The 23282-nt window shown below is 31.4% G+C and overlaps 5 protein-coding genes across 6 annotated transcripts in view; 3 read left to right on the top strand and 2 right to left on the bottom strand.

Annotated features, from left to right (window-relative positions):
• LOC144844716 (NADH dehydrogenase [ubiquinone] 1 beta subcomplex subunit 7-like) overlaps positions 1-23282 on the top strand; it is a 141667-nt gene that overhangs the window by 2566 nt on the left and 115819 nt on the right. The gene's annotated exons all lie outside the window — the stretch shown is intronic.
• On the bottom strand, positions 644-8387 carry LOC144845511 (very long chain fatty acid elongase 7-like). Its single transcript, XM_078702899.1, has 7 exons — positions 8251-8387; positions 3710-3897; positions 3482-3562; positions 3011-3067; positions 2667-2772; positions 1650-1786; positions 644-1202 (listed from the first exon to the last, which is right to left on the bottom strand). Exons 1-7 carry the CDS (start codon positions 8297-8299, stop codon positions 993-995), a joined length of 828 nt encoding a protein of 275 aa, XP_078559025.1. The 5' UTR covers positions 8300-8387; the 3' UTR covers positions 644-992.
• Positions 8306-14022, top strand: LOC144845512 (very long chain fatty acid elongase 4-like). 2 transcript variants are annotated; one of them, XM_078702901.1, is made up of 7 exons: positions 8306-8552; positions 9741-9846; positions 10295-10482; positions 10880-10960; positions 11650-11821; positions 12533-12660; positions 12859-14022. In XM_078702901.1, exons 2-7 carry the CDS (start codon positions 9789-9791, stop codon positions 13027-13029), a joined length of 798 nt encoding a protein of 265 aa, XP_078559027.1. In that variant the 5' UTR covers positions 8306-8552; positions 9741-9788; the 3' UTR covers positions 13030-14022. The 2 variants fall into 2 exon arrangements, with proteins under 2 accessions (XP_078559027.1, XP_078559026.1); XM_078702900.1 differs by having other exon boundaries at positions 8306-8575; positions 9783-9846.
• LOC144845907 (U2 small nuclear ribonucleoprotein A'-like) lies at positions 14635-20185 on the top strand. The gene is made up of 10 exons (XM_078703416.1): positions 14635-14812; positions 15177-15217; positions 15636-15742; positions 16244-16322; positions 16674-16720; positions 17098-17200; positions 17558-17637; positions 17894-17966; positions 19015-19117; positions 19684-20185. Exons 1-10 carry the CDS (start codon positions 14731-14733, stop codon positions 19722-19724), a joined length of 756 nt encoding a protein of 251 aa, XP_078559542.1. The 5' UTR covers positions 14635-14730; the 3' UTR covers positions 19725-20185.
• LOC144844163 (uncharacterized) lies at positions 20800-23126 on the bottom strand. Its single transcript, XM_078700913.1, has 2 exons — positions 22758-23126; positions 20800-21647 (listed from the first exon to the last, which is right to left on the bottom strand). Exons 1-2 carry the CDS (start codon positions 22981-22983, stop codon positions 21358-21360), a joined length of 516 nt encoding a protein of 171 aa, XP_078557039.1. The 5' UTR covers positions 22984-23126; the 3' UTR covers positions 20800-21357.

The raw sequence follows: 23282 nt of genomic DNA, 5'->3' as shown, positions 1-23282 counted from the left end.
GTCTTAGGCTACTTAAAATACACAAACACATCATCATGTTATCATTTTCATGAAATTCAGATGCATTTTTTTTTGTGTATACAGTAATTTACCAACAGTTATTACAGGAATAATTACAAAATTTTAATGTAAATTAATTGCTAAAAACACTGCATTCTGCCAGTCATTTCATTCAGGATCATAACAGATGCGTACAGTACATAATTCAGTACTTGCATGAAATTCTCTCAGTTTCCTACTACCACTACCATTTATTTGTTATACACCTTTAAGGGTCTTTCACACCTGTTCCGGCAATCGAACATAAATGTTTCTTTTTTATGACGCTCCACGTGGCTATGCGCCAATCGATATGCGCGTGGCGCGTAAAAAAACGAAAAATTGACGTTCGATTGGATTTGTCGGAACCGTGCTGGAACAGGTCCTTTAATAATTAATTTTTGTAGATCTTTCTCTACTCACTACTACTGTATTATTATTACAGTATTACCACCACTTTATTGACTATTATTAAATATGTTATTTCTTTCTTATCCACTGTATATTCTACTTGAATAACAATTTCATAATTTAATATTTCATTATAGTATACAGTACAAAAATGAATTTAAACAATACAAAATTATTACTATTTTTTGCACAATTGTCCATGATTCATTATAATATATCAATTTTTATTTTATAATTTAAGATATAATATAAACATATTAGTTTAAACCAATATTTAAATATTGTATAATTATAAACAGACAATAAATATTTTAAATTATAAAACAAGATATCAAAATACTACCTGTAACAATTACGACAAATTATGAAAAGACAAAATGCGATCTGAGAGAGAAAAGTGTAGGCTACTGGCAAACAAGATGCATAAGAATTTATTATTCTAAAATGACAATTATAAACATTTAGTCAAACATTGAAACAGTAATTATTCCCATGAAAAACATATAAGTACAAATGAATAAATTAAGGACTTTTAGAATATATTAATTTTCTTTATGTTTAAAATGAGAATTTCCATTTTGACTGTGATGTTTGCTTTTATTTGATTTGGAATAAGCCTTGATATAAAAATCCATGAAAAGGATGAAGAATATAAATCCGTAGAGTCCGATGACCCACGCAAACACCTTTGGATACTTGCAGTCGATAAAGAAAAGCTGTGAACTATGTACCATCGATAAAATAAACTGAATCTGAAATTAAAAGGAAAGCTTAGTGTTAATGAAGATGTTCATATAATGGCACTAGTGTTATACTGTACTTGGTCCTCTACAGAAACCAGTCGTTCATTTTAATCACCCTAAATAAATTAAAAGTGATATAAAAGTGAGTCATGCTGTCATTATGCTTTAGACGGAATGCTGTTGCTCCTGTCTGCATAACACAAACAAGAAGGCTATTGGGATACGCAACGACATGTCACAAAGCATATAGTACTATATTGTCAACTCAACTGAAAACCAAGGATAATGTTTTGGCCCAGCCCACGGGTAACAAATATTGGAAAGAGTTACCTTAAATGCCAAATTATATATTCATTAAATTGTAGGATAAATAGTCTATTTAAAATAAATATAGTGAAAGAATTTGTTGATTATATGAAAGATTCAGTGTATAAAATGAATAGAGATATTGTTTACCAGCTGCATTGTGGTCATGTAACGTTTCCACCATAGAAAGCGTTGAAAAGCTGGACCCAATGCGGCAAATCCGTAGTATATGTACATCATAAAATGTATAAAAGAGTTCATTGTTGCATGGAAAGTACCAAATCCACCTAAAAAGATATAAAAAAAGTATGTTAACTCAAAAAGAATAATCTTTAGCATCTGGCTGTATGGTAACTACTGAGTTCACAGCAATATAAAACTAATAAATAATTAAAACTTCAAATTAGTTTACAGAGGTGAAAGTAAAAACCTTCACTGCCTGTAAAATACTGTGGCGGATGTGATATAAAAAAATGGTTTGTCATCTACTAGAATCGTTTACTAGCCTTGTTATTGGAATAATGGCAAACATTTGTGTACCGATTTCATTTCATTTGATGTTAGAGTCTTCTTAAGCTTTCGCTTTTAATGGGTTTTAATGGGTTTAAATTTATATAGCGCAAGATACAAATAGTCTCTATGCGCTGTTTGCACAAGTGTAAAAATGAAAATGTTGATGTAAAATAAGAAAAGAAAACCGAATAAATTGACCAAGACAACAGAAAAAAACTCTTCTTATTGTTTGTTGGGCTCTCTCTGGTGGTAGTCTCTTTCTAGTTGTGTTTTAAACTCATTAATTGACTTAGAATTTACTGTAATGGGCGGTAAATTGTTCCATTTTTTGAAAATGAAATATGAGAAAAACGTTTTTCTGTACATTGTCCTAGTATGTTGCTTTAAGAATTTTGAAGTTATGGCCTTGTGTTCCTTATTAAATATAAAGTAATCATTTGGATTTAAATTTTTATAAACATGGACCATTTTGATTAGTTGAATAAGGCAAGAACGTTCACGTCTATATTCAAGTGTCATTTACTGATAAGTTATGGAAAAAACTGGCAGAAGTTATATAACAAACAATTTTTGATGTCCCACTGAGTACTGAAAGTGCTAAACGAAAGAATAAAAATAAAGAAAGTAATCGATATTCCTAGTTTTTTAACCAACCTGCAACAAATTTAACACCAAACCACCAGCTAAATGGCATGATAGCGTGATGGAATACATGCAGAAACGAAACCTGGTTATTCTTCTTTCTTAGGATAAAGAATATCTGAAACAATGTTTAAAAATAAAAGGAATCAATGGATAAAATTTACAAACTTATAATAAAATCACTTGTCTCTGAAACTTCGCTATGGAATAACTTAAAGGAAGGAATATTTTAATCTGACTTCTCTTTGCCATTTAACTATTATGTGTTATTTATATTACATTATACAACATTATTTACATTATATGTGGAAATACAGAAAGATATTTTAAAAATACTAAAATTAGCACACACTCACTGTATCAAGCATTTCTATATATTTGGAAACATAAAACAACCAGCAACACCTTGCCATCTGAAAGATATAATCCAAAAAAAAAAATAAAAATTATAATATAATAATAGTACAAAAATAAATACAATATAATACAGCATTAACCAACGTACGCGATTGTGTTTGTACGTTACACCGCGGATACAGATATTTATACAAATAGAATAAAGTTACTACACATATTATTATTAGAAGCTATGTTGACTTAACTACTAAAAAACTGTTTTCTTCAATGAACTGTCAGGAATATTAAACAGTAAAATGGTTTGTGTGCCAATTTAAACAAACAAAACACTGTCTAGATTCAGAGCCGGTGGCGCAAGGCAACCAAAGAACGAAGGTACAAATTAAAAATGCAGGAAAAACACAGGTACAGAATAATTTATTTATAGTCTTAAAGTTTCTGAAACCATGCATTTATTATAACTTACTTACCCTTAAAGCTTTTGGAGTATTGGAGTAATCTACAGGCTGACATCCTAAAGTATATCCCGTCAACCAACCAGACATTAAAAACTGAAATTTTTAAATTTCATTTATCAATTAAACAATAATATTATATAATTAATAAAATTTGTGCTGGGATTTTTCCACAAAACGTGAGTGAAGAGTTAAGCTTTTTAAATAAATATGAAATGAAGATCAGGCACATTATGAACTAACCTCATATAGAAGATAGCCAGACAAGCCAACCATTGCCATGTTATACACCAACAGAACATTCTTTAGAAGGTAAGGTTTTCTGCTGGCCATCAGAATTGGTCCAATCCAAACAACAAACAAGTAGATGATCACCATAATAGTACCTGGTATTGGACTACTCATTAAAGACCAGTCACTAACTCTAGGATCTGTAGTAACAAATTAAATTTTTTTGTACATAATAATTGTTCTTTTTTTGTATATTCACAGCTTAATACATTTCTTTATAAAATTATAAATTTATATTAGTTAAGAAACAAATTTTGTCAAACTCAAAAAGAATTTGATACATCTTCTTTCATATGCATGTGCATATATTTTTTGTAAAATTTTCAAAGAAACCTGAAACTGAAAAAAAAGTTACAATAATATTAAATAGTCTAGGACCTGGGTCAGATTTGTATGCATTTAATTTAGGAGAGAATATCTCAACTGTTATAGGATAATTTGACCCCAACGAACAACATGGAATGTGTGCCAAATTCGCTATCCGGGGCGAACATGCCCAAAATCGGGGTCAAAGGTTAAAAATGTGTGGTTATTATATCTTGACAACCACTTGTCGTACAGATTTGCTTTTGGTGTCAAATTGTTCAGAATATACATATTTATATTCGATATAACACAACTTTTAGCGAAAAAATGACCGGAAATGCTTTTACTGACCTTTGACCCAAAAATGACCAAAAAACACATTTTTGGGTTAAATTATTCTTTAAAATGCCAATGGACAAACTGTATGGTATCAAATGAAAGCGTACACAATATGGTACCCATTGCTACCCAACTTGTATTGAAATATTTTAATTATGAAGCTAATTTTATGGAAAATGTGCATATTTTGATTATTTTTATACAAAAAATGAATATTTGGTAGCGTAATTGTTATGTTTATTTATATAATATTAACTAATTCAAGTGTTTGGAAAAACTATTTGGTATCAAATGAAAGCCCATAAATTATTCTATCCATTGCTACCCAACTTGTAATAAAAATCTGTAATTATGATGCTAATTTTGTTTAAAATGTACATATTTTATTATTTTTTTACAAAAATGAGTATATTAAATAGTGTAAATTTATTTTGGTTTATTTATAATATTAAATAATTCAAGTGTTCTTTTGGTGTCAAATGGTTCAGAATATACATATTTATATTCGGTCTAACACAACTTTTTTTAGCGAAAAAATTACCGGAAATGCTTTTACTGACCTTTGACCCAAAAATGACCAAAAACACATTTTCGGGTTAAATTATTCTTTAAAATGCCAATGGACATACGGTATGGTATCAAATGAAAGCATACACAATATGCTACCCATTGCTACCCACCTTGTATTGTAAATGCTTAATTATGAAGCTAATTGTATGGAAAATGTGCATATTTTGATAACTTTTATACAAAATATGAATATTTGGTAGCGTAATTGTTATGTTTATTTATATTATATTAAATAATTTAATTGTTTGAAAAAACTATTTGGTATCAAATGAAAGTCCATAAAATATTCTATCCATTGCTATCCAACTTGTATTAAAAATCTGTAATTATGATGCTAATTTTGTTTAAAATGTACATATTTTATTATTTTTTTTAAAAAATGAGAATACTAGATAGTGTAAATTTATTTTGGTTTATTTATGATATTAAATAATTCAAATGTTTGGAAGACATATTTGGTATCAAAAACACAAAGCATAAAATATGCTATCCATAGCTACCCAACTTGTATTGAAAATCTTTAAATATGTGATGTTATTTTTGGAAAATGTGCATATTTTATTAACTTTAGACAAAAATGAGTATAAATTAGTGTAAATTTATTTTGGTTTAAATAATTCTAGTGTTATATTTGGTATAAAAAATAAAATCCCATACAATATACTATCAATTGGTACCTAACTTGTATTGAAAATATTTCATTACAACTTTTTTGAAAATATTCTTTTTGACAAAAATGAGTATACAGTAATAAGTAGTGTAAATTTATTTTGGTTTATTTATAATATTATATAACTCTATATTTTCCAAAAAATGATTCATTTTCAATACATATTGGATAATCTGTATGTACTAGGTAGCATGTTTTATGATACCAAATAGTTATTTAAAACACTAGAATTAAATGTATAATAAACCAAAATATATTTACACTAACTGTATAACACATTTTCTAAAAAAGCTTTATAATTTTAACTTATACAGTACTCATTTTTGTCAAAAATTAATAAAATATGCACATTTTTTTGAAACTATCATAATTAGATTTTCAATACAAGTTGGGTAGCAATAGATAGACTATTTTATGGGCTTTTATTTAATACCAAAATAGATCTCCTAAACACTTTAATAATTTAATCATTATAAATAAACTAAAATCAATTTACACTATTTAAAATACTCATTTTTGTCAAAAATTAATAAAATATGCAAATTAAAAAAAAAAAATCTACATCATTATTCATAATTACAGATTTTCAATGCAATTTCAAAATGGCACCCAAATCTCCGGAACCCGTTGGTCTATCAAAATGATATAATATCAAAATACTCTACATATAATACTGTTTAATTTTGTGTCATTTTTTGTTAAAAGCAAAATTCTAGCTGATTTAGTTTCTCTTGTAAAGTAATAACAAATATATGTTGCCATTTTTCTAACAAAGCTTAAGGGTGTCAAATCCAATATGGCCACCAATACGTAAAATATCCAATAAATTTAGCATATTGGACAAAGTAACTACCATCAGCCTAGATATAAAAAAATACAAAATAATTAATATCTAAAAGTGATAAAACAGTAAAAATTGGATCAAAATGCTTGGTAAACTTACCAAGATCTTCCAAACACTTGAATTATTTAATATAAATAAACCAAACTAAATTTACACTATTTAATATACTCATTTTTGCACAAAAACAATAAAATATGCATATTTTTAACAAAATTAGCATTATAATTACAGATTTTTAATACAAGTTGGATAGCAATGGATAGAATATTTTATGGGCTTTCATTTGATACCAAATAGTTTTTCAAACACTTAAATTATTTAATATTATATAAATAAATATAAAAATTACGCTACCAAATATTCATTTTTTGTATAAAAGTAATCAAAATATGCACATTTCCATACAATTAGCTTCATAATTAAAATTGTCAATACAAGTTGGGTAGCAATGGGTAGCATATTGTTTATGCTTTCATTTAATACCATACAGTTTATCCATTGGCATTTTAAAGAATAATTTAACCCGAAAATGTGTTTTTTGGTCATTTTTGGGTCAAAGGTCAGTAAAAGCATTTGCGGTAATTTTTTCGCTAAAAAAAGTTGTGTTAGACTGAATATAAATATGTATATTCTGAACGATTTGACACCAAAAGAACACTTGAATTATTTAATATAAAAAATAAACCAAAATAAATTTACACTATTTAATATACTCATTTTTTTAAAAAAAAATAATAAAATATGTACATTTTTAACAAAATTAGCATCATAATTACAGATTTTTAATACATGTTGGGTAGCAATGGATAGAATATTTTATGGACTTTCATTTGATACCAAATAGTTTTTCCAAACACTTAAATTATTTAATATTATATAAATAAACTTAATACAAATATTCATATTTTGTATAAAAGTAATCAAAATATGCACATTTTCCATACAATTAGCTTCATAATTAAACATTTTCAATACAAGATGGGTAGCATATTGTGTATGCTTTCATTTGATACCATACAGTTTGTCCATTGGCATTTAAAAAAATAATTTAACCCAAAAATGTGTTTTTTGGTCATTTTTGGGTCAAAGGTCAGTAAAAGCATTTCTGGTCATTTTTTCGCTAAAAGTTGTGTTAGATCGAATATAAATATGTATATTCTGAACAATTTGACACCAAAAGCAAATCTGTACGACAAGTGGTTGTCGAGATATAAGAACCACACATTTTTAACCTTTGACCCCGATTTTGGGCATGTTCGCCCCGGATAGCGAATTTGGCACACATTCCATGTTGTTCGTTGGGGTCAAATTATCCTATAACAGTTGAGGAATTCTCTCCTAAATTAAATGCATACAAATCTGACCCAGGTCCTAGACTAAAAAGGAAATTAGTAAAATGTCAATGAAAAAAAGGTCAAAACATTCTGTATAGGAAAACTATACAAAATTTATGTTTCAAAATTGTACTTTGAATTTGTTTGTTGTCATGCCTTACCCACAACAAAGGGTGTGTGTGGTTTTGAGATCAGTATTCCAAAGCGCCTAGCGCCACCTTTCACACGGTTTAAATTTGGACCTGCTTAATACTAGGCCTAGCCTAGGGTTTAGTATAGGCTAGGCCTAGGCCCTAGCTAGTAGTAGTATAGCAGGCCGGGAGTCGAGAACTAGGCCTAGCCTAGCTAGGCTAGTAGTACTACTAGTAGTAGTACAGTAGTAGGCCTAGCTAGGCCCTAGCTAGGCCTAATAAAAATTACGCAAATTTACCTGCATATTCAGTAATTACGTTATCCCACCACTGTAAAAGAGAATTCATGATTAGGCCTACTGTGCGGTGGTGGTGGCGGCGGCGCGGGTGTGGTTTTGGCCGTCGTAGGGGAAAAAACGTGGTGGTGGTGGAAACTTTTTTTCCAAAGGTCAATTTGTCATGCATGAACGCACAGAGGAACAGAAGAGACCTGGACGTGACCTTTTGCGACCTGGACTTTTTTATGGATGTGTCTCTTGATCTATCGGCATCCTGATATTCCTTAATTTTTACATTTCTTAAATTTTTATTCCAGTAAATGGTTAGTAAGAATACTTTTAGACGGTATTGAACATTTTAGTACAGTTCCTTTTCTTAGAAATCTATTAAATATCACTGAAGGTCAGGCCTAGCTTACCGTACCCCTTTGTATTGTTGAGTAAGTAGGCATTTTTTAGGTAGTGGACTGAGTTTGGTTTGAGTAGCTAGCCTAGGCTAGGCCCTGGGTCTATACAACTGATGCCTTAAACTCTGGCGGCAGGGGTGTGGGTCCGACAATTACCCCAATCCAATGAACCACAGCTAGCAACGCCCCCATGAACACCAAAGAACTACAGCGAACCCCCAATCAATGAACAACAGCGAACCACAATACTGGACCAAACACACACCACAGCAGCTAAAAAAAAACAGGGTTCGATTATCATTTGACCTGTGGTGTAACCCAGTTAAAAAACTCACCCGCATGCTGCATGCATCAGATGCTGAATGACAATGAAGTCTTATAGGCCTTATGTTCAGCATAATTAATAATCTTAATGGTCACTGGTCCTGGTCCATATATTCACAGCATTGGTAGTGAGCGTGATCTTCATCACAAGTTATTATTTTTAACAGACATCGGTATGTCAAGTACATAACCCTAGACCTAACAGGTCGACTTTATATAATTTATTTTTCAATAATTATTAAAACAGGTTTTAATAATCTATTTCTCAGTTCATATGCTAGCCTACGATAGAAATGTAGTCATTTGTGTTTTTAATTGTAGAGTAACACTCATATTTCCAACATGATATTTGCATACACTGTGAAACCACAAAAAATGCTGAATGTCAGATTTGTTTAGCTTCATTTTATTATTCTATATATTATATTATATAACACCTAAGTAAATTCCTGTCATTTGATTGGACGATTGTGGGTCACATGGCGTGCAATAGTACGCACTATTAAACGATCGTTTAATAGTACTGTTTAAACATTATTTGTATACTATATATCATTGTTGCTATGCATCATTTGAGTGCATCATGCATGGAAACTACTTGTATTGTAGTATTTGACAAAAGCTCTAGTATTAATCCACTTTAAGCCGATGCACAGGCATTTTAAGATCCATTGTAGTGGATACCAAGTTTTTATCCCTTTTCATGCAATAGCTTAATGTCCAATAGTTCACTGCAGTAGCTACTCTGAGAACTTATCAATACAGTACTCTATATTACAGATTTTTTATTTATGCCCTTCTAAAGTATTTTGAAATTTTAAGAACATAATGGCAGTTGCAGTGAGAAGGATAACAGAATTCTATGACTGGATGAAAGATGTAGCAGGTATGTATGTATACTAAATTGCAATTAAAATAATGTACTGTCTTGTACAAAAATAATCAATCTTGACAGTAGAACCCCTGTTAAGGGGACATCTTTAGGATCCAGCAAAATGTCTCATGTGTCATGCGAAAGTGTCTCCTTAATGCTACCTGAATAGAGGTGTTCCAGAGGAGGAGTTCTAATTGCAGTATAAAGATGATATGTGACTGAAATAATGATTTTCATTTCAAGAAAGGAGATGAAGGAGATAGTAGTTTATCAGACCGTGACACAGAGTTGAACGTAAAGGATTACTTGTTTCACTGATAAATTATTGCTATTGCCAGCCCAACACCGAATCGGCATGTTTATTGTTGCTCCCATCATAAACATTTCTTCTTTTTAAACATACAGTACTAAATAATTACTAAGAGCCAATAATAACCACTGTGTTGTTTTGTTTTTATAGATGACCGGGTAGAGGATTGGCTTTTGATGGCTACACCATGGCCAGCCATGGCCTTTATTATAGCATACCTCTTATTTGTATGGCTTGGACCAAAGTTCATGAAGAACAGAGAACCATATAATCTGAAATCTACTTTATTAGTGTACAATTTTATGCTTGTGATTTTATCAATTTATATGTTTAAAGAGGTAAGTGAAATCCATAATGTGAACAAATAAAATAATCAATAATTAAAGATGCGTAAAACAATTTAAAACATTTGGTTGTTTAAACAATCGAAAGTGACTTTTTGACCATTGACCCTAAACTGTCTGCTACTGTTCACCTCACCTCACCTATCCTCTTTGGGCCCTTTGGCCCATAAGGCTGCAAGATTCCTCCGCCAATACATCCGGTCCCTGGCCACAGGCTTGGCTAGGTTCCATGATTTCCATCCCAACTCTGTTCTCTCTTTTTCTACTGTCCATCTCCACGTTGTGTCTACTACTGTATAGACCATATATTATGATAGATAGAAAAGACCGAAAGGTCATTGTGATCGAGTAACCTTTTATTTTACATGGTTTTTTATTTTTCCATTTTCAGTTTCTAATCACCTCCTTATTGGGAAACTATAGTTACCGTTGCCAGACAGTAGACTATTCTACTTCGCCTCTTGCTATGAGGGTAAGTTCCTGCAGCTGGCAGAGTTCTCAACTTGCTAAATTTAATTTCTGTCAAATTGTTGATTCTATAAAATATAGAAAATTGTACTTTTTTTACGCATCACGTCAAACAGTGATCCTGCTTCGGAGCATGTGTAGAATGATTTTCTGACTTGACAGTGCATTGTAGTTGCTTAGTGCATCAGGAAAAATTAAATTAGTATACAAGAACTATTTACTTTCAAGATATGATGAACATTAAATATATAAATTTTATAAGACCAGTTAAGATCGGATAATATTGTTTTCTTTTATTTATTATATTATTAGTTTTATGTATATTTTTAAAAAATTCTTTTTCGTATTCGTATTCAATATTATATCTTGGGGTGGGTCTTTCTGACTTATATGACCCTCCCCCACATGATTACTTCATTGCATTTATTATCCTGTATGTATGTTATTATATTGTGTGGAATAAATTAAATTGAAATTAATAGCCACCATGCTATATTTTAACTCTTATGGGAAAAACCCAGGAAGCACTCCTATTCGTCATGTCGGTGATTTGTCCATAATTATTACATTTTGCCGTGGGTTTCCATAGTACTTGAGAACTCTGTATTATTGTACATTCTTCTCCTATGTGTTAAGTTCCTACTTCAGTGATGGATAAGTTGCTAGTTAATCCATCTTTTTTTTTTCTTGTAGATGACACGAGTTTGCTGGTGGTTTTTCTTCTCTAAAGTCATTGAATTGTTAGACACTGTCTTTTTTATTTTACGTAAGAAGGATAACCAGGTGACATTTCTACATGTCTATCACCACAGCTCGATGGTTGTCAATTGGTGGCTTGGTGTCAAATATGTCGCTGGAGGTCAAGGTAGGTCGAAGGTCAACAGATGTTATCAGTCCTGATTTTTTCACATATGAGAATTTTCAAATCTTTTACAAACTCATATTTCCTATTATATATATATATATTATATATTAATTTGAAACGATAAAGATGAGGAAATCTGTGAGAATGAGAAAAAGTCGCCCCAACCGAGACTCGAACTCGGACCGCCTGCTTGATATGCAGATGTCCTAACCATTAGACCACTAGTCCTCAGTTGTACGCACGCGCAACAGAGATCAAATTGATACGCCCTCATCTTTCAGTATTTTTATTCACGAGGCGGGATCTCCGAAGAGATACTTTTATATATATAAACACAACAGGCAAAGAACATTAATTCTAAACCGCCCGGTGATATACTGAAATACGGTAATTAAATTTCAGTATATCACCGGGCGGTTTAGAATTAATGTTTATATATTATATATTATATATTTCTTAAAATAGTCTTGTCACAATTCTTGTTTGGTCAAGATCTATCAACTGTTTCTATAAGTGAGGAATGAGGCAGCTTGAATTCCAAATAAAAAGAGTCACTTAAACTTTCCATATGATTTTTTTTTCTTCACTGTTAACATTTAACAGGAAAATTACAACATATTGAACCATTTTCTAAAACTGGAACATTTATGTACCTTAAGATTTCAGGAATTCTTAAAGCATTAACATAATGATATGTTTTTCGTTTACTAGCCTTCTTCATAGGTATGTTGAACAGTTTTGTACATATTGTTATGTACTCTTACTATGCGTTATCAGCAATTGGACCACATATGCAAAAGTACTTGTGGTGGAAGAGGTACATGACACAGTTACAATTGGTAAGTACATGTACAATCATAATTGAAGGATGTCACTGTCTTGTCTTCCTATAAAAGGACTGAGTGTCCTTTTATGGCAATCCACAGTGCTTAATGCAGCTATATAAACCTAGTTCTAAATATGGTCTATTGAGAAGAATAATGAATTTATAGCTGTTAACGATAAAATAAAACATAATATTTAAATCTTTCTTTCAGGTTCAATTCTTTGGACTTATATTTCATACTGGTTACAACATGACAGTAGAGTGTGGCTTTCCAACTGGTTTTAACATTGCTGTGTTTTTATATTGTTTTTCCATGGTGGTTCTGTTTTCCAATTTCTACATTAAGTCATACAGACAGAAAGGCAAAAAGTATCAAGAATAATTACACTAAAAAATATAAATTGTGTTGTCACGACAAACTTGAGCACTGTTAGAGAACACGGAACCACATTGTTATAGGTCCTCACACCAAAAATCTGAAATAAAAAAGCATAAAAATATAAAATTCCATTTAAAAGTTCTTTGGTTGCAGTAATTCTATTATTATTTATCCCTGGTGAGTCTATTATTAAATTGACACATAAATATAAAACTTATTGTTTGGTAAATTTAGAATAATGTAATTAATTATAAATAGACCTATTATTAATTTATTATAATATTATATCTTATACAGTACTACTATAGTTAGGCTTGAAAAAGGTTAAAGGTGGAAAAGAGTAAAAAAATAAAATAAAGATATACCGTAATTGTTATTTAATTTGTAACCTAATTGTTATAGTCTCAGGGTTGATAGATATTCTTCTTATTACCATCATATACTCTTTTTTATTTGTTTATTTCATGCCAACTTTACTTGGATCAACAATCATTAGCCAAAATTTTCTTTGAGAAAACCCTTGCAATTCAAATACATAACCTTCATTAAACACACCATCAGGAATGGTGATGGTGGTGGTATGTTAGTATGGTGGTATACCACAGGAAATATGGAGTGATGTGGGTGTTTTTTAATTTATGTGCTCTTGTGAAAGGAAATTAGGCCAATGTTGGTTTATCCAGGTAAGCTAGGCATGAAATAGACCAACATCACTATCATATTAGGTAAGGTTTGATATTTAAAATGTTTGTAGAATTGTAAAATGTAGAAAGTGTAAAATTAAAGGTAATTGTTATTGGTTCGCAAGAATAATTATCCAACGAAAAAGCTGCATTTATTTTCGAAATATATACAGTATTAATATTTTGTCAATAATTATTTTTATACTGATTTTAATTAAGGCTTTTTAATGAATGATAGGCCTGTCGAATTTGAAATGGTATAAATATTTGTATAGTAAAATATTGTTTTTACACATTTTAAACACAACATCGTCTATACAGTACTACTACTATATGATTAATACTGTTTTTGAAATAAAAGTTAAAATAATAACATTTGCTTAAACTGAGTTTGTCTATTTGCTAGATGAGGTCGTTTTAGACTGGAAATATTCGCGACGATGACAGACAAATATTCATGATCAAGTGTGGATGAATAACCTTTCGATTTACTTTTATTTTCAAACGACGTTCTGTAAAATTTCGATAGGGAGCATTTGAGACGACCGAAAGACCTATGAATTTTAGTCTTATTTTATTGTTTAATTTGTTGATTGTATCATTCTATTGCATCCTACCTAATCATTAGCTAACTTGTTTTTATCATTTATTTTATGTAATACATAGTTAATTTCAATGTAAATTTGATATTGAATTCTAATCCACTTGCCAAAGTTTTTTTTATAATATTTTTAAAATTAATTTATGAAGAATTTTTAAAATTGTCTGTAAGGTGTATTGTGTATAAATATTATTATAACGCAATTAGTTTATGAATATCATTTGATATAATTATAGGCGCGAAACTCTGGTGTATAAAATTAAAATTTAACGAGACAATATTTTATAGAGGGCGCAAGTTATAAAAAACATGTGTGTTTTATAAATGGCGGTCGCGTCCTAAACGTTTTGTACGACGGTCACCGGAATTAAAGTTGTTCATTTTAAGAATAAAATTTAGGGTTTTTGAAAGCAACTAAGTATGGTGAAGCTTACTCCAGAACTCATAGAGCAATGTGCTCAATATATTAATCCGGTGCGGGATCGTGAGCTTGATTTACGTGGTAAGTAATGTTAGGTTTTTTGGATGCGGTAGCTAGCTAGGCTACTACCTAGTCCTAGGCCTAGCTAGGCTCACCATACCGGATTTACCGGCATACTACCACCCGGTCCTGGCTGGCCTAGCTAGGCCAGGTCTAGGCCTACTGCTCTACTACCTAATCTAGTTGTTAGGCAGACAGACCTACTATCTAGATAATATAGGTAATCGGTATCCCCTGTACTGTATTTATTTTTATTTAGTTAGAGGCTAGGCCTAATAATAATATTTTAAAATCTTTATAGTCATTAACATTATTATTAATAAGGCCTAGCCTAGTATAGGCCCTGTTTATATATAACAATTATTTTTTTACTTTTGTATTTCAGGTTACAAGATCCCGGTAATTGAAAATCTTGGAGCGACTTTGGTAATTTGTTGTTTTTGTCTAGGCCTACATATGATTAGTAAACCAGGTTTCAATAAAATAGAAATACAATAAAATGTTATTGTTACAGTTAATAATGTATTTTAAATATGTTAAATTGAATTTAGCTCAAATATTACACTAGTAATAAGGACGCAATGTAAAGATATTTGTAAGCGCCAACGCAAGTGAATTGACCATCACAGTCGACATCACATAATTCATTGCTTTTGATTGATCTATTCGTTTGCTCTGTGGGTTACGTCCTTGCGTTGCATCCTAGTGGGAAACAAGCTTACATTACATATAATATATATACACTATTAAGTTACATTCAAATTTTCTCTGACGTTTGATTAAATAAGGAAATCAAGTGTGAATGTAGCCTTATATTATATATATATATTTTTTTTTTTCCCAGGACCAGTTTGATACAATAGATTTATCAGATAATGATATTCGTAAAGTTGATGGTTTTCCATTGCTGAAGAGACTTAATCACATAATGCTAAACAACAACAGAGTATGGTAGGTGATTGATTCGGTTGTTTTTGTTTTTAATAGTGATACAGTATTCAGTCAAGTCAAACTAATACTAGAATAATTAATCTACATGGTTCAAACAGAGAAAAGAGAGCACTCTGGAGTTGGATAGCCGAGTGGTTAGGACACTTGACTGTCATACAGATAGACCCGGGTTCAATTCCCGACAACTCCCAGTCCACTCAGCTGTAAATGAGTACCTAGTTAAAAATACTAGGGAGAAAAAAGGCGACGTGGAAAGGAACTGGCCACCCTACCACATAATGCCGAGGCTTAGTACAATGAGCTCCTAACAGCTCATTCCCCTTCGTTCAGCATGAACACAGGACTCGCCTTTTATGGAAAAAGCAGAAACTAAGAGAAACTAACCACCTTTACTTTAAAGGTGGAACTAAATATAATTTAAATGTTTAAAGTTAAATTTCTAGTATACAATCATATACTAGAGTCATAATAACAAGAATACTGTGCTTAATTTTTTAACAGTCGCATTGGAGAGAATCTAGAAGAGTGCCTGCCACGATTAGAAAGCTTAATACTTACCAACAACAACATGCAAGAGTTGGTAAGTTTAATGTTTCAATGATTTGCAGGCTATAGTCAAATCTCCCTATTTCATAAAGTAATGTGAGTCTGTCTGGTATACAAATACAAACTTTCCAATTGTGTGGTGCTGTACCAAAGACTGGAATAAAAAAATCTGCATGCTTACAGATGATACTTTAAAACAATCATGTGATACCTATCTGCATCTACAGCAAATTCTTGAATTTGACTGGTGGTAATAAAACCTACTACTACAGTATCACAACACGAGATGTAATGGCTTTTTAACTGCAATTACTATCGCTATTTTAAGATAAACAATTTCTGTTGTTTTTTTAAATACTAAATGTTTTAACTTTCTTTTTTACAGGGTGATTTAGATCCATTAGCCTCAGTAAAGACTTTGTCAAGCCTTAGGTATGTAATCCAAAACATCTTTCATGCCTAACCAAGCACGATGTAACAATAAGCTAGGGATCGGCATAGGAAACATAAGGATGGAGATGCAAATTGACAATACTGTAGTCTTAAATTGTGTCTAGCATGCTCATCGTCTATGCAGTAATTGCCTATCAACACCCTATAAACTCTATTTAGACATGAAACTAAAATACTGATATTAAAATGTTTTTTAAGTTACTATAAACACAAATGTGTTACCAACATACGAACCCTTGAAATTTATTTACAAATTGTCATGAAATATATCAACAAATTACACAAATTCACTTAAAGTTTATGATTGTTACAGTATTCTTAATTTTCACTTTACAACTATGTTTTTGTTTTGTTAGTTTATTACGGAATCCAGTTACAAGTAAGAGGCATTACAGGCTCTATGTGGTTCATAAACTACCTCAAGTGAAACTACTAGATTTTAGGAAAATCAAACAGAAGGTAAGGCATAATTAAGTTATACACTTGTCATTTGTAATTTTGTGCGTTATTCAAATCATTAACATTTTAGTTTTTATTTAAATAATGTACTTCCTATATATATTCATTTGGGATAGTTATAGCCATATCCATCTTAAGCCCCTTTCTCACAGAGCTGTGTGCCAGGAATATTGCGGGAATATACCATTACCATGCCGGTATGATTTTCTGTGAGAACGGGTCGTCTTGGCATACATACATATTTTATATTATACTGTAGGTCTGGGACCCTGGTGTAGTTCTTTATAGTAAATATGTAATTGAACAATCATTTGTAGCATGTGAATTACTGAAGACCACAAACCATATTTTTTATAGGAAAGAGAAGCAGCATCTCTAATGTTCAAAGGAAAGAAGGGTCAAACACTCGCTAAAGATTTGGGAAAACGATCAAAGACGTAAGTTTAAATTTAGTTAAATACTTTTGGTGGTCTTTTAAAAATTATTATGACCTGGGCCTTTTCCGGATAAAAATATTACTTTTGAAGAAGTATATAGAATTTAGATTGTACTATTTACTGTACAGTACATTGTCATTCTATGCCTTGTCTAATTAGTTTTGTTTTTTTTTTCATTATCTCATAAGTATTTCTTATTATATTTGCCCAGTATTGTCTTTAGGCTTGAGACTTATAATTGTCACTTTTCTTGCAGTTTTGTGGCTGGTGCAGGTCTACCGACTGAAAAGAGCTCGGGACCATCAGCGGCTGACATCAGTGCCATCAAGGTAGTAACCATTGCTATTGTTTTATATAATATGTGTGGTAAAATGCAAATATACATATTAATATTGTATTATTAGTAGATTTAACTATGTGAACTTTGAATGTAAAATTTAACAGACGTTATTTATTGAACTTTTTTTGTTAAATTATGATCTATGATAGAAAACCTTTAATAAAGTAGTTTTTGAGGTAGATGAATAAAAAATATGCTGACATGTCCACTAAATGCATTGTTTACTGTTGAAATAAGAACAATACAATGTTTCCATGTAAATCTTTTAACACTAGGTAAAAATCTTATAGCACAAAAAAAGCAATTCCTATTCTGCTTTACCTTCCACTCAGAGTGTCATTAGAGATGTTTTAAATGCACACCTGCTTTTTAAAATATGCTAATTCTGTTTAAAATAATATGAACGAAAAGGTTGGTTGCATGGATTAGTGGTAGGGAATATAATATGTCTTTGAATTATGATTGTAAGTTGAAACGTGGCAGTGAAAATGAAGCGTCCGTTTTGATGAGGAGGCAGTAGAAGTGGTAAGTGTTACGAGTCGTACATCAGGTAAGTAGACAAGCGGAGTTACTAGGGTGTGTCGACAGGTAAAATGTAAAAAGAATCGGTCAAAAACAACTATAACAAATATTCAACTGCATGATGCAACATTTTGTGCAATCAAAAAGCCCTTATTATTAACATTAATAAATAGTTTCATACACACACAAAACAAAATGAGTCGGGGTAACTGAACTTCTTCAAACTAATTTTCGGCTACAGTGAGCTACTGTAATTTTTTTTTGACATTCCTACATAAAACTTGACTCCTGGATTCACATCACAAAGTTTTTAATCCTAAAGCATATCATGTATTTTGGATAGTAAGATTTTGTGTACAAATGTGTATTATGTAAAAATTATAGCCATAATCAGATTAATATTAATAATTTGAATTATGATTTTTTATGAAGCTGATAAAGAATTGATACTACTCAGGGATGAAATAGTTGAGGGCACTTTTTTAAAATTCAGCATTTAATCTTGTTGTTTATAGGTTGCCATAGCAAATGCTAAGTCACTAGATGAAGTTGAAAGGTTGAAGCAGCTACTTCAGTCAGGCCACATACCAGGCAAGGAAGCAACGTCAAATGGACAAGGTGAGTTTACTATAAGAGAGAATGAGTGTATATGTTGCATTTTAACTTTATCTTTTTGTTGCATATCTTCGTTTTCCTATACTTATATGACTAATGATCTTAATTGTCTTTTTGTCACCCGTGACGGCGGGGAAAATTGATACAGCAATTCAATTTGCTTCTGTTTAATCCCGTCACCATCACGGGTGTTTGTTATGTGTCTTGACGAAATAAATGAAATTACATTAAAAGGCATTCATACAAATGGGGTATCAATGCCACAGGGTAGGGGGATTGGGGGTAACCATACAAGGACATTTATATCCTCTTATGTCAATTAAAAGCTATGCAATACACTAATAATGTAATTTGCTGTATAGACCACTCTCTGACTGGACTCTCTTCTTGGGCTGAGAATTTCAGAGTGCATTTTGAATAGTTGGGGACACAATACCAATTAACCAATTATAGAACAGAAAGATAAAGCCGCGGCCAATCAGTGCCCATACAATGTGTTACAATCTGGTTGTGTGTGGATTGAAAGTAATTGTAGCAGTTCAATTTTATGCAAATTATTTTCTTTACAGATCGACCGGAAGTAGAAATTGAAGAGGACATGGAAATGTAATCTGTATTCAACAAGGACCATGAAAATAAAATAAACTTCTACAAGAAAAAATGTAGAAATATCTTTTGTATATATTTTTTAATCTTGGACTTGCCTGGCCTTTCTTGATATCATTTCTCATTTATTTATTTATTAGCTTTTTTTTTATTGTAAAATTATTATAATGAAAGTGCTATAAGCCGAAAAGATACAGAAAATAATGGCGACAAGTTTTTAATTATGGTAAGCAGAAATTAATAAAGAAAAGATTAAAAACTTGAACATTTTCATTGGAAATGGTATGTGAGGCACTACCTTTTCGTGTCAAAATTAATAACATACTCAGAAAAGAACAGATACTACACATGATTGATATTGTATTTCTTAGTAATAAAAAAAAATATTTTGTTTTTGTATAATTACTACTAAACTAAGTTTTAAAATAAACTAAAAGATTGTAGAAGCGAATACATTGTGTATGTGATTAGTTTATTAAAAAAAGAAGGAAATTAATGTTATTGTTGTTTTATTTTGTCATGGTAGATTAATAGTTTGCGACGATGTAACAATTCATGCCAAAATATAAAAACAAAAAAACATCGTGGCTTACTGCAGTAAATAATTATTGCCTTACCAACTAAAGTAACATTTTCCGTGAAAATAGGTTATATTCATTCATAGGTCATTCATTATACGCCGACTATATATTCCTCATTAATATTTCGTTGTCTTCAATATTTTCGAAAAATCCTTCAGCTATCATAACTTCAGATATAACATACGCAAAATATGTAGTTATTTCGAATTTCATTATTAAGGCCAATTTACACAGATGACCAGTAATGGAAAACAATATAGAATTTATGTTATGACCATTTATACAAAACGCGAAGCGGAAGTGCGGTTGAGCTAGGTAGTACGCGCGTATATTGGGTTCATTATCTGTGCTGTTAAATAAAAGGGTCGAAATGTATCAACTTTCCAATAACTGATAAACAAGAGAGTTGTAATTCAATACTGTAGTATTATTTATTTAGTTTATTAGTTATAAGTTTACTTTTTCTGTGTAGACAAACACCTTTACTATACAGTGCTGTATTAATTAATATAATAACCTAAAGCTCTACTGGTCATCTAATATATTTGGCAATGTAGTGCATGATTCATTAATTTAGTTTGAATCAGAATCATAGATGATGGTATAAACAGAAAGTAAGAAACAACAATATAGACAAATAATATTACAACATTAATGATGACGCCATACGTCTAATTATGGGTACCACTGTGCACATGATCTATCACTTAGGAGGGTGTATTCTGAAAATGGTAGATGTGTTTCATCTGTTATGTGTATACTGTATATAAAATAATCCACAAAGTGGATGGACTCAGTCGTCCGTCGACCGATCCTGGATGAAAACAACATCCCTTCTGATACGTAAAGTAGCACAGGCTGTATACGTTCATGTACCTGCCTTGTATTACTTAATTAAGACTTATTAAATTGATAAGGAAAGAAAATGTTGCGGCTGCGAGAAGTTAACAAATAATATAGAGTTTCCAGAGGGCGACCTTCAAACTTCTATATTCCTACAGTTAGTATATAATATTATAATCCGCTCGAGTTCTAAGTTCATGGATAAAACAAAAACTATCCTTGTTTAAAAAGCAAGATAGCCATTTGTCCAACGTATAAATAGATAGAATAATCAGTTTCGTGTGTTACGTAGCTTCCAAAACTCTTTCCCACGATGCAATGCCATGTAGGCCCAAGTTTCTCATCGCATGCTTGTTTGATGTTGGCGGCAATGTCTTTCTCCACTTTGCATCGCTTGAAGGCGTCTAATGCTAGTTCGACTGCCGTCTCTTGCATTTCCTCTGTCATGTCAGAGCTTTTGATCACCGCTGTGTTCCTATCGTCATCATTTTGAGATCTTGACTCTGAATGTAAAAAAGAAATAGATTAAGTACTATTCAACTAAAAAATATTATGATGAGAGTATGTTTCCATACGTGTTTGATCCAAAAAAAAAATGACTGGGGTAATAGTGTTCAGTGCTTAGAGGTTCCACAAGATTAAGCGGTATATAAATCCAGGATATTATTATTATTATTATACAAATTCTAGTGTATTTCCCCCAAAAAAGAATTTTATAACCACCTTTCACTCTAGCTAGGTAGGAAATCACTTGAATGTGAAAAACGCCAATAACCATTTACACCAAACCCAGATCTGCCTCCAAGAATCGTAATAGGCCTACCCCATTGGATTTCCTTATTTTTTTACGGAGTTTATAGTTTGTATACATATTATTAAACATACATACAGAATTGTTTTCGTTAAAGACAGTAAATACAAGTTCGAGAATATGCTGTTTTATTCAATTATTGATATAGGCCTAGGCCTACAGCATTTAAAACTACATCAGATATTGTGTTTTAGCAGTCAACCACGGCAATTTTATTTGGAGATAAAATCTTCGTTTTACTAATCCCACGGTTAACAATTGTAACCTAATCCCCTCGACTGTATTAGCTATTGTATTTTATGGAATTTACTTGACAAGCCCACATACTTCAGTTTGTTTAAACAAAATGATCTTTTTCCAACAGACACCGACCAGTTGAATTCAAATTGTACAGTATACACAATTGTTAAAAATTGTTTCTCCGCTTTAACCGCCTTTCGACTAACACTTAGCAAACCCTACTAAATGTTATATTTTACAGGATACAGTTTTATAAAAACAAAAGGAAAAAAGATAGCAAAATAGGCTGAACCGATTATTATTATGGTTTATTGAATCCTTATATGACACACAGATACTTCAGCTCTATCGCATCCAAATACTATTTCGAACGACATTGAGCTGAAGCTCCATAAACATAAATTACTAACCATATAGTATATTGAAAATACGTAGTCTTAATGAGAATGGTGTAATTCTAAAAAACCGCCCAAAAAAAAATAGCAATAGCATACCAGAATTGAAGTAAATACCATCGTTAATATCAACTAACAAAATACATTCGAAGTAGGCCTAAACTTACTAAAGTTACTAGACAGTGGTGAAACTGGTCTGAACTGGTGTGTCTTGGAGTCGCTTGAAATGCGAATACTAGGTACATTTGTAGAAGATCCATTAAATCCGGTACTTGTTACCGATGATGTACCATGATCAATTCCGTTCGACGATCGTTGGTTCGACGTAAATCGTTGTTGCGTCTCGATTCGATAACTCCGCGACTCGGTTCGAACGTTGGTACCACTACTCATTTTGCTAAAGTATTTTCCGTACAAGTTCAATAACTTGGGCCTACAGATCGAATTTCCAAAATAGAATGCCTATTCTACGGCAGTCAACATAGACAGATAAGTCGGCACAAATAATGGGTATTGTCCTGAACAGTGGCCGATTATAAGGTGTTGAAACAGCGTCAACGCACCTTTTTTGACTAATTGTACTCGTCCTCGTTTAATTCTTACAGTTATTGTATCTGGTTACGAAGCGTGACAGGGTTTGTTCTATGAGTTGAGAGTATGTGGGTGTAATTTTTAATTGTTAGGTGATTTAG

This window comes from Antedon bifida, chromosome 6 (genome assembly GCF_963402885.1).
Source record: "Antedon bifida chromosome 6, ecAntBifi1.1, whole genome shotgun sequence".
Taxonomy (NCBI): Eukaryota; Metazoa; Echinodermata; class Crinoidea; order Comatulida; family Antedonidae; genus Antedon; species Antedon bifida.
Note: the sequence above shows the minus strand (reverse complement) of the source record. Positions and strands in the feature narration are given on the sequence as shown.

What these genes read in the sequence shown, in the direction of transcription:
- LOC144845511 (XM_078702899.1), bottom strand. Translation starts at nt 8,299, where the DNA reads ATGAATTCTCTTTTACAGTGGTGGGATAACGTAATTACTGAATATGCA. An exon ending in TGGTGTTAAATTTGTTGCAG is followed by an intron (nt 1,787 to 2,666) that starts GTTGGTTAAAAA and finishes ATATCTTTTTAG; the next exon opens with GTGGATTTGGTACTTTCCAT. An exon ending in ACATGACCACAATGCAGCTG is followed by an intron (nt 1,203 to 1,649) that starts GTAAACAATATC and finishes TTTTAATTTCAG; the next exon opens with ATTCAGTTTATTTTATCGAT.
- LOC144845512 (XM_078702901.1), top strand. Translation starts at nt 9,789, where the DNA reads ATGGCAGTTGCAGTGAGAAGGATAACAGAATTCTATGACTGGATGAAA. An exon ending in CAATTTATATGTTTAAAGAG is followed by an intron (nt 10,483 to 10,879) that starts GTAAGTGAAATC and finishes TTCCATTTTCAG; the next exon opens with TTTCTAATCACCTCCTTATT. An exon ending in ACATGACACAGTTACAATTG is followed by an intron (nt 12,661 to 12,858) that starts GTAAGTACATGT and finishes TCTTTCTTTCAG; the next exon opens with GTTCAATTCTTTGGACTTAT.
- LOC144845907 (XM_078703416.1), top strand. Translation starts at nt 14,731, where the DNA reads ATGGTGAAGCTTACTCCAGAACTCATAGAGCAATGTGCTCAATATATT. An exon ending in CTAAACAACAACAGAGTATG is followed by an intron (nt 15,743 to 16,243) that starts GTAGGTGATTGA and finishes ATTTTTTAACAG; the next exon opens with TCGCATTGGAGAGAATCTAG. An exon ending in CTGACATCAGTGCCATCAAG is followed by an intron (nt 17,967 to 19,014) that starts GTAGTAACCATT and finishes TGTTGTTTATAG; the next exon opens with GTTGCCATAGCAAATGCTAA.
- LOC144844163 (XM_078700913.1), bottom strand. Translation starts at nt 22,983, where the DNA reads ATGAGTAGTGGTACCAACGTTCGAACCGAGTCGCGGAGTTATCGAATC. An exon ending in ACCACTGTCTAGTAACTTTA is followed by an intron (nt 21,648 to 22,757) that starts GTAAGTTTAGGC and finishes TTTTACATTCAG; the next exon opens with AGTCAAGATCTCAAAATGAT.